Genomic DNA, 14,577 nt, shown 5'->3' on the forward strand with positions numbered 1-14,577 from the left:
GTCTATCTTGTAATTACTGTCCTTTAGGAGTTATTTACTTATTTGACAATGTTTTTTCTAGATTTTACGGCAATTGAGGTCCAAAGTAATAACCAAGGTTGTATTTGTGGTAATTCTTCAATATTACAAGTTTGACAACGAATTGTTGTAGAAGTAGTAATCAAACTCTTATTTGTGGTAATTTTTTATATTACAAGTCTGAGAACCATTTTACTAATGTGACAACGAATTGCTGTCAAAGTGGTAAAACATTATGTATATATTGTAAATGAGGCGCGAGTCCTTAATTGTGTATTAAAGTTCTATATTTTGTAATTAATACTTTTCATGTGTAAATCTCATCATCCATGAGAGAATTACTCGTTTGACAATGCATTTTACTATAGATTACAACAATTGAGGTATAAAGTGGTAATTATGGTTGTTTTTATGATAACTACATGAAATATGATCCATTTACAAAAAAAAACGATCCACTTACCAATGTAACAACAAATGATTTGTTTATATGGTAAATAATCATATTAGACCTAAAACTTTTCAAGTCCTTATTCTTGTAATCCAGTTGTTCTTTTTGTAATTAGAGTCCTTTGTTTTGTAAATTATATCATCGATGAGGCATTTTACAACAAAAGACCACATTAGTCGTATTTAATGATAATTATAGTTGTAATAAAAGTAATTACTATATTTACGATATTCATTACAAGTTTTTGAACGATTTACGTATAAAAGAATAAATGAGTACTTAGTATGGTAATTTTTTTTTTTTTAAGTACACATGTCAAATTATAATTGGATAACCTGTTGACCTGTACAACAGGTTTCACCAACTAATTTAATTTAATATATATTAATTAAAAAGTTGATGTATGACAAACATCAACACACCTTAGACTTCCCCTGTGTTAAGATCCATTAGTAATCCTCTGCGAAAAAAAGGTTTCGATTTAGTTTGAACACAAAACTCCAACATTACATAAAATGTAGTTTATTGAATTACAGACAAGTAATTATTCGAACTCCATTTATTTATTTACTTTTTTATTCAAACTTGAAATCTTTACATGTTTGACATGCAATTTAAGCAATAATATATGTCAAACGAAATATGTAGATTTAATTAGAATCACTCATTCAAATGGAGCCTTGTTTAATTTGCGCCTTATTCTTCATGGTAGTTCATAGTGCATAACCATCAATATGCTGAAGGGAAACCCTTATATGGATTGTTAAATGTGAGAGCATTACCAGGACGTGAAAACACAATCTGCATCAAATTAATAACTTATATTGGGTTATGTGAAGCACGTGTGACTGAGGCACATATAATACTTAAAAATCATAGTGAACAGCAGAAATTTAGAAAATGTGTAGAGTATAAAAGTTACCTGGTAGTCTCCAAGTGTATGTGACTTGAAACCAGCAGCACAATAATCAAAATAATATTCCCATGTTCGAATGAAATTTTCATTGAATCCAAGAGCGAGTATTTCACTATAAACACCAGAGAAAAAATGCACTGTTTTAAAAGCTAAAAGTGTAGCAGTCATAAATATTATTTTCCTATTTCATTTGATATATTGGAAATTATTCTATGAATTGAATACATGTAAATTAAGACTTTGATCAGAGAATATGTTCGATGAAAAGCAAAGAACAAAGAGCAATAGTGATCGAGCGTAATTAATACGTAGAGAGTTCCGTGTTTCAGACAAGAACGTTGCAATGGCAAATTTATGCCCATTGAATTCTATCCTTTCAATCCATATATAGACTGATTAATATATGCTGGATATCATGATAAACCGTGCATGTCATGGTCCTCAAGAACCTCATTATACATAGTAATTCTATTTTATACAGAAATTTGCCATCATACTACAGAAATAACTATCTTCCTAACTCTATTGACTCTCTAAGAAATATTTTCTCCAACATCTTAGTGTTTGATTATAATGAATTCTAATGTTTTTCAATTGCTCCACACCAGGGCCGGCCCTGAGGGCTGCCACCTGAGACAGCCGCCTCAGGCCATCGGCTCCCGGGGGCCTCCGGACTTCCTGTATATAAGTTATAGATAATATATATATTTTATTGTTTGCTATAATAAACCAAAAAACGCGTGTTGCTCTAGCGGAAGGGGAGATAGGCCACATCCACCTTCACCAAGGTTCGCATCACACCTGACTCACTTCTCAAAATTTTTTCAATCAATTTAAGTGGGGCCCAATTTCTTTCAGTTTTTTAACCTTTTTTCTTTTTTAAATCACTTGAGGCAAAAATTTTGTTGGACCCGTGGCCTAGCCTCTTTTTTTTTTTCTTTTCCTTTTCCATATAAACCTTTCCTTTCCTTTATTTTCCTTCTCCATATGGAAAACTAACACAATTAAACCCTATATATTGATTGTGTATGCATAGAAGATTTCTCACTTCAAAGAAGATCGATTCTTTTGTATTGTTATTAATTTCATATTTACTTTTATTCAAAATACATGATTTTATACTGTTATTTGGCGCCAAAAAAAAAAAGACATACATATAGGAGGCCACATTTTAATTCTTTGCCTCAGGCGGTTAGAATCTCAGGACCGGCCCTGCTCCACGCTGTGAAATTATTCTCATAATTTTTAAATAAAAACACTACAATAAAAAGGTTGGACCTAATTATGAGATTGTTCTCATCTCATGATAACTCTGGAAGCAGCCAAGGTCGATGTTACCCTACTTGATGAAGGTATACATCCATAAGGAACTATATGTTCCTTTATTTAGTGGCCTATACTCGTCATAATGTTTATCCGGTATTGATATGAACTAAAGAAAGACCAATCAGCCTTAACGGTTCATCCGGTATTATGAACTAAACAAAGACTTTAGCCTTGACTATTGAAATTGATTGCATCAGCGTCAAGTCTGGTGCTGCTGCCTCCCTTCCAAGCCGGCGACAAAACCAGACTAAACCAGACTCAATCAGTATCACGTCGCAGGTCGACTCTGCTCCCCACACCCCTCCGCCTTCGATCAGAGATAGAACCGGCAGGCCAATACAGAAGACTAGTGTAGAACCTGTTGCTGACCACCCGAAATCCTCCGGGATCCGACCACCCAAAACTAGAAACCGTGTAAAACACACCTCAACCTCGACCGGCAATGAACGCGGAGCGACGTGCCAGGGCTAGAGGCACTAGACGACTGTCGAGCTCCGCAAGGATTAACGGCGCGCTTCTCTGTGCTCGACAACCCTAGGAAAGAGCGCCGCTTGATTTTTTTGTTTTTTAGCTGAGTCTCCTATTGTAAAGCAAGGTTGATTCAAATCTAAGCTGATCTTGATTAAAATAATTCTTTGCTCGCAATTAATTAAATTTGTTCGTACTTCTTGAAAATTCTTTCCCAGTTTATATAGTGATGTAGTTTGTTGAGTTTTTTTTTTTTTTTTTAATTTTTAAAAAAAATTTTACTTTTTTTAATTCTTTATCAACTCTTAGTACGATTCCCACTTTTAGATTAGACAATTGGAACTTCATTCTTGTTTTCTGTTTTTGACTCTTATTCTTTTGAGGGTTTCTATTGAGACCTCCAAATCTGCTCACTTGGCCTCACTCTGTTATGAATTATTAAATAACATATATAACCTACTATAAAATGACTATTAGGGACAATAATTATACAAAAAAAAATGGTTATATTTATTTTTTCTAGACTTTCCAATTCAATAATATTAGATTAATATTTGCCCTATCTATTTTCATTTTCCAATTTTACTACATACTCATTAAAGCATTCATATACATACATATATATATATATATATATATATATTAAGAAATAAAACTATGATTAAGATAAATTGTATTATGCCCTAAATCTAAATCTATCTATTATATTTGTAAAAAGAAGAAGAAGAAAAAAAAAAAGAGCTAGCAAATAAAAATAAATAAAAAATATTTAAATAATTAATCATGAGGTACAGAAAATAGAGAAACATTAAGAAAAAATTATTAATCTTGTTTTTTTTTAACAGCTAAACAAGAAAAAGTATATAAAAAAAATCACATAATAGTTCATGTTATTTTATTTTTATTAATTTTTAAAACTCAATACCTTGTGTTTGATTTTTTTTATTGGATAAGAGATTTATGTTATCTGATTAAGGAATGGAGATGTAATTAAGATTTATAGAGTAATTAAATCATTGAAATGACTAAGTTTTTTTATTATAAAGATCTTAGTTTGTTTGTAAATTAATTATATGAGTGAGGTTATTTGAGGAACTTTAGTGAGGTTTAATGACTAAATTTAGTATTTGAAAATTTGATAGGTGGTGTAAAAAGCATAGAGGTCAAGTGAATAAATTTGGTGACGCGGGCGGAAGTAACCCTAGGTTTACAAACAATAAACCTAAAACAAAGATTCTGGAGTCCACCAGAGATAAAAGAGAAAACTCTCAATTTTGATTGATAATATAATAAAAGATAGTTCTGCAGCCGTTTAAGGTTGCTTATATATGGGAAAAGAAACCCTAGGGCGACTAACAATGAAACCCTAAAGCCCACGGATTAAAACAAAACAAATCTAAAATAAACTAGAAAACCTAAAATAAAAAGAATGTAAAACTAACCTAAAAATATTAAATCACGAATCGGATAATTAAGACGATACATTTTGGCCTAAATCTGATAGGGCTCACAAAAGTGAGTCTTGAAGATCTCGTCGTTCCCATTCTGTAAAGGTATCATGCGTTTCAAACGGACATTCTGGCCAAAAGTTAGTCAAATCTGATTCAAAATCAAAACCTGACTTTTCGCACGAGAAACCCGAAAAGTCCAAAACCAAATCTTCTTGAATATTACCGCGGCTAGTAACCTGATTACGCGTGAGTTACCTATTTTCCAATCACTCCTCTTGATTCTACACCGCTTCTTTACTTTTATGGTTTTTCGGCTAAACTGGGTCGATTCTCGTCCTACATCATTTGGAGGTTCCAATAGAAAAACTATATTCCTTTAGACTGCTTCTATATATCCATATAGCTGGCTTCTCAAAAAAAAAAAATATATATATATATATATATATCCATATAGCTGGGTGAGTGCTATTTACACACCCATTTTTTCTATTCACAAACCCCCTCTATTTTTTTTATTACTTTAATTCAATTTTCTTTTACAAATTACCTTAAATACCCTCCCTTGCAATTCTAATTCTTTTTCTTTTTTCTTTTTTCTATTTGGCAAGTCAATTATCCCCAAATCCTAAACCCTTATTTTCCCGCAGAAGAGGACTTCAAAACTCTTTGCAATTGCTTCTTTTCTTTTCCATATGACTAATATTTTTGACTATGTTCGATCTTATTTTGATTATTCTGGCATTGCATAATACATTCTTATTATTTTTATTGCAAGATTAGCAATCACATACTCATCACTATGTATATATGGTTGAGGATTTATGGCTAGTTGACTATAAGATGTTTTGATTCCATGTTGTGTACTATGATATTTTGCAACATTTGAGATATTATTGCATAGGATCTACTTGTTACATACTGGAAAAAATATTCCAAAGTCTAGTATTTTTTTGGACTAAATACTCGTTACTCCTCATATTTTTGCATGAAAAACAGTTTAGTCCAAAATTTTAAAATTAAATAGTTTAGTCCTTATTTTTTCTAATTGTCACACAACAGATCCTAAAATGACTATTATACCCCTCACTTTTTATTTTTTATTTTTTCTGTCTCTCTCTCTCTCTCTATATACACACATACACGTGTGTGTGTGTGTGTGTGTGTGTGTATACACACACACACTATATATATATATATATAGATATAGATTTATATATATATGTGTGTGTGTGTGTGTATAGATATAGATATATACACACACACTATATATATATATATAGATATATATATATATATATATATATATATATAGAGAGAGAGAGAGAGAGAGGTGAGGGGTATAATAGTCATTTTAGGACATGTTGTGTGACAATTAGAAAGAATAAGGACTAAACTGTTTAATTTAAAAAATTTGGATTAAACTGTTTTTCTTGCAAAAGTATGAGGAGTAACGAGTATTTAATCATATTTTTTTTAGCCTAATGTTGAACTTTTATTTATAGGTGAGTGCTATTGATTATGCGTGTGTCTGCATTTGTCTAGCTTCTCAGGCAAGTCTTGTTCAAACAATTAATCTTGAACTATACTGCAAATATTTTATTTTGTTGTACCTAGAGATTTACTAAATTTGTAGACTGCATTTGAAAATGGCTTATTGCCAGTCTATAAGAGACGAGAAACTCAAATAAGCTAGGTGCAATATTGGAACCCAAGACAACGAAGGAGTAAAGCATGATTCTTACAATCTTACCCCTCCTACTTGTATGAATACAAACTTTGCAAGTTAGATTCAGTTAGATGAACGTAATTACCTGGGAAACATATTCCTTGTCTAATAATATATGTCATTCCACTTAATGAACATAATATTTTTCCTTCGGTAAAAAAAAAAATATTGATTTATTGTATAATGTGTATTTGATTCATAATTGACTTGCTAAATAGAAAAAATAAAAAGAAACATAATTGCAAGGGAGGGTAGTTAGGGTAATTTGTAGAAACAAATTGAATTAAAGTAATAGAAAATTATAAGGGGTGTGTAAATAGAGAAAATGGGTGTGTGAATAGCACCACCCATGCTATATCATAAATTCAAAATAAAACTTGTATGTGCATGTCAACCTCATTATACATGGAATTCTTATTTATATTGCCATCAGACTAATTAAAGAAATGACTATCTTCTTACCTGTGTCTCTCTAAGAAATTCTTTCTCCAACATCTTAGTGTTTGATAATAATGAATACCAATGTTTTCCAAGTGCTCCACACTGCAAAATGACATTCTCATGAGTTAGAAAAACATTATAACAAAATGTTGGACCTAATTATGAAATTATGATAACAGATCATACCAGAGTCTAGAAGAAGTGGCCATGGCTGATGTTACCCTACTTAATGACGGTAGACACCCACCAGGAAATATATATTCCTTCATGAAGCCTGAACTTCGTAGGTACTCATCATAGAATTCATCCGGCATAGATATGAACTAAGAAAGATCAATCACCATTAGCAATATGTTCGATGCCATCATATATAGCAGTCAAATTTATTAGTCAAAATAGTTAAGCAGCTTAGAGTCAAAATTGTCAAACACTACCTGAAGAATAAAAAGCCCATTTTTTGCCAGTACAGACTCACAGCAAGAAAAGAACTCGTCCATAAATTCATGGCCGACATGTTCTAGCATCTCACTGAAAAACGCAGCCACTAATCAAGAAATTTTGAGGAGTACATAATGAATGGACTCAAGTTGGTAAGGGAAAAGTACTCACCAAGATATGATTCTGTCATATTTGTGGTAAGAAGGCAATTGGCGGTAGTCACACAGAAGGAACTTGATCCGGTGCTGTTATTAAGTACCTCAAATAACAAATCAAGTTTCTTGGAATAAATAAGTTTCTGAAGTTTCTAAAATTTAATACCTGAAGTCCAGCATTTTTCACTTTCTTTTCAGCAAATCTAAGTTGTTCCTCAGATAGAGTGATGCCAGTGTATCTGCAGCCTGTTTGTTTGACTGCTTCAATAGCAAAGGTTCCCCAACCACAACCAATATCTAGAACCTCATGGTTCTCATCGATTCTAGCCTAGTTTAATTGAAAGAAGAAACACTTTGGAATAGGAGACGAAAACAGAAATCAAACCCTTGACAGAATTCTCAAAACTGAACTAACCTTATCAATGAGAATAGAGATTTTCCTAAGCTGTGCAGTATTCAAATCCTCATCTTCTGTCTTAAGAATGACAATTTGACACAGAAAGAAAAATATAAGTTACATTACAATTAATGTACTTTCTTCCATGAGTGTTTATTGTAGTAAACTGACTGGAAGCTGGTGACTCCGACCTTAAATATTGCAGTGGAGTACATCATCGTTTCACCCAAGAACAGCGAGAATAGTTCATTACTCTACAACACACAAAAAGCGAATAATGAACTTTTGTGAGCTAAAAAACCAAGTCTCATGCTGGCATGTCATTGAAATAGCTACTAAAGAAGAGTGAAATCTATTCTAATATGTACTAAGTGATAATAGAGAGGTTAATCTGTTTAAGTAAATCCTATTATTTCTATATTCCCAGGTCATAAATTTTCAGGGCTGGTCCTGAGATTGTAGAGGCTTGAGGCAAAAAAAAAAAAAATTGTGGCCTTACTTGAGTTTCACATTTTAGCAATCGAACAATTTTTTTTAAAATATTTTTTTTAGGTCTCAATTTGAGTTTATCGTGTTTTTTGGGTATATTTTTAAATGATTTATTATTCTTATATATAAATATGTGTGTGTGCGCGCGCGTGTGTAAGACGTGGTAACAGCCCAGGGATTCGAACCCGTGAAGGCTTTGGTCATTTATATGTCAAGGCTTTTCCACTCTGCCACTCTGGTACATGTGTATAATTTTCGCTAATAAATTATATATATACTAATAACTGAGACAATTATATCAATCGGAGGCCTCCAACGACCGGTGGCCTGAGGCAGCTGCCTCACTAGGCAACCCTCACGGCCGGCCTTGTAAATTTTATACCAGATCATAATGACGAGATATGTTCCTTCGAGCCTGTGTAAGACTATTTTTCCTTAAAGCATGCTGAAAGACACATTTGGCTGACGCTATAGTGGCTGTGATAAACAAAGGCTGCCACCATCCCCTACATAAAACCAACAATGTAATGAGACCTAGATGATTATTATCAGCTATATCACAATTCTAGTTTGAGATAATCAGCGCATTGCACCTTTTCTTGTTTGATTTTAAGGCATTAGAATCTCTATTGGCAATGAGAAGCTGGAAGAAGAAACAGCAAGGCAAAATCTTATCAAAATCTGCATAGTAAGGAGAATGAGATTGCAATGTTCAATTATCTTACCAGAAAAAGATTTAGAAGACCTCGGTCTTTATCATCAAAAGAAAAATCACCACTGATATATGCATCTGCAATGCCTAGATCAGCCTGTGTCATTACCTGTCAAATTCAAATTTCTCCTACTCAGTGAAAGTGGAAGAAGATTTAATGGTGTTTTCATATTTACAATGATCCGATATACTGTCTTCATGAGCTTTAATTGGAAACCTTTTCCTTTTAACTAGAATTCAAGTTCAGATGTGTCAAAGTTGGATAAAAGTACATGCATACTTTCCAGTAAAACTGAGGACTGTGAACTTTAAGAATGGATTTTAGAGAACAGTCCTTTCTGCTTCCCTCAAAGGTGAACATTGTGCCTCCCTCTTCTAATAAGCTGCATACAAAACGACATTTAAATTATACTAATTGTATTCATATCTGATGAAACTTATTCCAAATGATGGAAAGAAAAAACGTAGAAAAACAGCTGACATAGAAGATAGAAAAAGAAGAAACAAGTGGCACATGCAATGCAGATAACAGTAAGCTTGTCACATCTATAATCCAAGTTGAGGAAGTAGAATAAATTTCAAGAACATAAGTATTACTCACACTAAACATCCGGTAGATATATAATGTCTAAAAAATCTAGTAACAAATAGGCGTGCTGCTGTTTCCGTCAATGAAAGAGCCATATGTTTTGGGTTTCCCAATAGGGCACAGCCTTTTCCAAGCATACCATGTGCTACAGCCACTCCAGCCTACAATTCCACTTTGCCAATGTATTAAGCTTTTTATTCAAGTAATTTACCATTCAATTCATCAAAATGAATAATTACCGAGGAGGTCAATCACTCTTTCATTTTATATATATATATATATATATAATATATATATATATATATATATATATATAGGGCCCTTCTAGTGAGGGATCCCTTTTTTTGGTCTTTTATAGGGATAGGGCATTAGACCAACTTTTCGATCATATTTTTACATCTCAACCATTCAGTTTTTAGGTCCTAATGTATAGATCACTTCTGCAAATTTTCAGCCAATTTGATGATTGTTAAGGCATCCAAAACTGCAATTTATCATTATAAACACGAACGGTTCTGGTTCGACAGATTCTGTCCATTCGACAGATTCGGTTATATATATATATATATATATATATATATATATATATATATATATATATATATAGTTCCTATCCAGAGCGAGGCCTCGCTATGAAATTAAAGTGCGAGGTTGGAGTTTAGGGTCACTTTTCGGTCGCATATCCACATCTCGACCGTTCAGTTTTTAGGTACTAATGTATAGATCATCTCTGCAAAATTTCAGCTAAATTGATAGTCGTTAAGGCATTGATAACTGCCTTAAAACTAGTACCGTTCAGGTTTGACAGATTCAGTTCGTCCATTGGATTTAGCGAGTTAGATATCTTAAAGATCATCAATTTGGCTGAAATTCTGTAGAGATGATCTATATATTAGTACCTAAAAACTGAACGGTTGAGATGTGGATATGCGACCGAAAAGTGACCCTAAACTCCAACCTCGCACTTTAATTTCAGAGCGAGATCTTACTCTAGATAGGATACACACACACACACATACTATAACACGTATCAGTCAGTTATACAATAATATGATCTAATAACTAACTCCTTCATAACATACCTTTAGCCCATCCTCATGGAAGCCATAACCTGAAAAAGTGTATGATAGACAATCAGATGATTGATAAAAGCTAAGCATAGTTTTAGCAACATAGGATAATATCAGCTCTGAGAAATGAAAATTGAGGTAGTTCTGAATCTCACCCTGGTATGCTCCACAATACCAAATTCCTCTCTTTCCTTGAATATGAGGAAGCTCCAGCGAAGCTTTCAATGCAGCAACAGATAGGACTGGATGGCTTGTTGACCACTTAAGCAAGGTGTGGTTTGGTGTATGATCTGGATTGAGTGTCACAAGATATGGTTGACTTGTTTCACCGAGGTTCTGCACATTCAAAAATTCCAGGAATGGTTAAGTTTTTAACAGAAGAAGGGAGCAATTTCAAAGAGGAAAGTTCCTCATATTCTTACTGAACACATAAAATACCTGAAGCTGATTGAGCCAGTATGTCAAACATACTTTGTTGTCAGTACTTCCAAGATAGTTTAATGCACTCCATGCTGCTAGATTTCGGGGCATTAAAGTTTTGTCACGATGAAGGAAAATATCACTGCCAATAGAGTTCAACAATGATTATGCATTCATTGAATTAGCTAGGAGACCAAAAAACCAAATCAACTTCAGCATTTACCCTTTTTTCCACAACAACAAAAGGTAGATAACTTAAAGCAAATGATCAGGTGCATATTATAAGTTGACTATTTTTCAGAGTACACTTGAAGTGACCAGCAAGACATGGTTACCAAGATTACAGACGTACAGGTACTAATTTGAATAGGTGCAAGTGAGAAAACAAAGGCATACCAGTACACATATTGGAAGGCGCCAAGTATTCTCAGTTCATCAGGTGTTGCCTGTTCTCCTAACATTCTCATGGCATCGGGGGCTTGGATAGCTATAATGCATCCATCGTATATTTCCTCAAAACCATCTCCAGTAAAAACAGTGCAACCTGCTATATCTCTCATGGAATCTATATTAATACAATTGATTAGAGGATCAGAAAAAGCAGTCTCAACTATCCATCTAAGCACTCACCCTCATCAGTTGTGGAAACTTTATGCACCTCACAGCCGGTTCTTATCTGACACCCTTTACTCTCCAACACTTCTTTCACCTGAAATTGTTAACAAAACATGAGCTAGAGACTAGAGTCCTAGAAAAAACCATTTACTTTCAGTTGAGACCCTGAAACTGTTTTTTTTTTTTTTTTTCCCACATGTGGCATCAGGTATATAAGCTTATAAGCAACATCAATTATTTCAAAAGTAAAAGATTAGTACCTTCTTCACATAACAATGTGAACCCCATTTGATGGTAAGCCATTGTGGGCCGCCAAATAGCTGCAAGATAAACTAGGCCAGGGCCAAGAAAGTAAGTACATATAGACATCAAAACTCCTAAGGTATTAAAATGGAAATTAAAACATCAAAATATGACATATAGACATCAAAACTCCTAAGGTATTAAAATGGAAATTAAAACATCAAAATATGCTTTCTGGTATCTAATTTATCATACAATACATGCTACTTTAAAAAAATATTGGCTTTTTAATTAAGTTCAGCTAAAAGGAGATAAAAAATGCACCTGAAGTAGATGATGATTGCGACAAACCGAAAGCACTGAGAAAGCTGAGAAGCTTATAACTCCTTCTGAAGGACACGACAAGATTGCACTACACATTGGAATCTGCACGTGAATAATCACATTACTTTGCCACCAAGTAACTAATAAACTTAATTGATATATTAGGCAGTGACTTAGAAAAAGCTCTAATTAAAGATAATACAGATTAATACAGCTAAATTTTAGTGAATTCATGCATAACTCACAAGGTAAGCCTCCAGAAATAGTTCAGAGTAGTGATGTGACTCAATAAACTGCCCCAAGGTTTCATTCCGATCAATGTCTGGGTTACTCTCAAGCACCTCAAGATAACTGCGAGAAACACCGAATACAGACTTCAACATGACATCTCACCTCAATAGGACATTTTGAGACATGGGATGCATTTCAGGAACCATTGGAGTTACTTACCTGATCAAATCATGCTTAAACTTGGTGATTTCTTGAAGCATTTTCCAGAAGTATGGGTTGAACAAGTTCTTCTTTTCTGCAAACAAGCTTGAGAAACTATTTCGACTACCCCATTCACAGCCCCGTCCTTTATCTAAACTCACTGAGAAGGACATGTCACATGTCTCCATATCAACTCCAAGGCTCTCAAAGAACTCCATCATATTTGGATACATCACCTACATTCCAATTTTAAATTTTCATTCCACAAGTCCACAAAGCAACATTAACATTATTCATATGTATTTTATTTTGTAGTAATTAATTGACAGACTTTTTGTGAGGATGATGAGGAGAATCAACATTGACCAATTAATCAAGAAGGCTGGATCATTGAAGCTTCATTTGTATTGTTTAGAGTTTAGTATAAACTGTATAGTGAAAGTTTAAGGATTGTATTTATAGAAGTTGCACAGCTGATCTAACATATACAACTAACTCGGTGCATACATTAACATGAGACAAGATAGTGTACTGGTGGGTATGAGATACCCTCATTTACAACTATTTGAACAAAAATTTACAAGTATTTGAACCAAAATTACAACATTGAGAACAAAAGTTACCATATTCATTTACACTATTTACATATAGTTAAACAAAATTACAACATTATTAGAACTAAGATTACAACATTGACAACGAATTTGTTCAAAAGCTTGTAAAAATGTCGTAAGATGTAATTACCATTATTAGAACTAAGATTACAACATTGACAACGAATTTGTTCAAAAACTTGTAAAATGTCGTAAGAGGTGTAATTACCATTATTTGAACTAAGATTACACAAAGTAGGCTAGGACTCAAATTACAACTTTGACAATAAACAATTTTGTAAATGTGGGTATGAGATACCCACCACTACACTAGAATTTCCCACATTAACATTATGTTCAAATTGAAGTAAAAAAATACAAAGACAAGCAGATGGTTAATATTCGGATAATGAGAATATATTTGCAGAATTAAGGAAGAGCCTCAGAGAACAACCAGAGTGCTACTTACATGATTGAAGACCATGAGACCAAGGTCCAAATCAACGCCATCATATGTGATAGTCCTGGCATGGCCACCCAGGTAGTCTTTTTTCTCATATAGAACCACTTCAACGCCTTCTTTTGCAAGAACATAGGCTGAGACCAAACCACTAATACCAGAACCAATCACTGCCACCTTCATCTTTCACTTATCTTAGTTCTACTTCAAATGACTTAAGAACGAGAGAAATGTATCTGTACTTGCTTAGGAGCATATATAGAGAATATTGTAAAAATTTTCGGCAAAATATAAGAAAATTTAAAGGTTGAACCCAGATTTCAAGATACTCTACTCTCTCCAGTCTGTTCAGATTGAGAAAAGAAATAAGCTGAGGGGAGTGCTATATACGGGAGAGGATCCTCTCCTAAGCTTCTTATCTGCCTAACCTGCCTAAGAATAAATAGCACAAGAATTGAAAGCTTAGGCGGATAAGGAGCTTAGGAGAGGATCTCTCCCTACAGAGTCACACACACATGCTGAAACCAGAAAATATTAATCACAATGAACCCCATATAAAATCAGTGGCGGATAAAGAAATCTTTCTCAGGTAAAGATTATTAATAGATTTCTTTTCAATTGGTTTTCAAAGAAAATTTTCTTATATTTTAATTGGAGTTATAAACTCTTAAATATGTAGCAATTACATGCATGAAAATTGGAGCACAAATAGATATCACTTACTAAAGCAAAATTATGAAAAACAAAAAGAAAAATTATCAAGGGGTGAAGGAACAAGTATAGTTTGTAGTTTATAAAAATATAAATAAATATATATATATATATATTTTTTTTTTTTGATAA

The 14,577-nt window shown here is 33.3% G+C and overlaps 1 protein-coding gene across 4 annotated transcripts; it reads right to left on the reverse strand.

The window, feature by feature from the left end:
* Positions 1-929: 929 nt before the first annotated feature.
* On the reverse strand, positions 930-14,143 carry LOC112201163. Of its 4 annotated transcripts, none has more exons than XM_040518894.1 (24): positions 13,744-14,143; positions 12,700-12,917; positions 12,495-12,600; positions 12,250-12,351; positions 11,943-12,014; positions 11,698-11,776; positions 11,464-11,614; positions 11,086-11,209; positions 10,803-10,983; positions 10,660-10,688; positions 9,590-9,738; positions 9,269-9,371; positions 9,002-9,097; positions 8,870-8,919; positions 8,659-8,782; positions 7,979-8,041; positions 7,806-7,865; positions 7,557-7,718; positions 7,407-7,480; positions 7,232-7,325; positions 6,984-7,120; positions 6,819-6,899; positions 1,392-1,497; positions 930-1,270 (listed from the first exon to the last, which is right to left on the reverse strand). In XM_040518894.1, exons 1-24 carry the CDS (start codon positions 13,915-13,917, stop codon positions 1,199-1,201), a joined length of 2,607 nt encoding a protein of 868 aa, XP_040374828.1. In that variant the 5' UTR covers positions 13,918-14,143; the 3' UTR covers positions 930-1,198. The 4 variants fall into 4 exon arrangements, with proteins under 4 accessions (XP_040374828.1, XP_024197958.1, XP_024197957.1 ...); XM_024342190.2 differs by having other exon boundaries at positions 931-1,270; positions 11,943-12,002; XM_024342189.2 differs by having other exon boundaries at positions 931-1,270; positions 11,464-11,611.
* Positions 14,144-14,577: the final 434 nt, after the last annotated feature.

The sequence above is a fragment of the Rosa chinensis genome, chromosome 4, assembly GCF_002994745.2.
Source record: "Rosa chinensis cultivar Old Blush chromosome 4, RchiOBHm-V2, whole genome shotgun sequence".
NCBI lineage: Eukaryota > Viridiplantae > Streptophyta > Magnoliopsida > Rosales > Rosaceae > Rosa > Rosa chinensis.

Bases quoted from the DNA above. Each gene is read 5' to 3' on its own strand.
- LOC112201163 (XM_040518894.1), bottom strand. From the start codon at position 13,917: ATGAAGGTGGCAGTGATTGGTTCTGGTATTAGTGGTTTGGTCTCAGCC. The intron at 12,015-12,249 runs GTGCATTTTTTA...GCCCTGGCCTAG, and splicing joins GCAATCATCATCTACTTCAG to TTTATCTTGCAGCTATTTGG. The intron at 9,372-9,589 runs GTGAGTAATACT...TTTTGTATGCAG, and splicing joins ATATCTACCGGATGTTTAGT to CTTATTAGAAGAGGGAGGCA.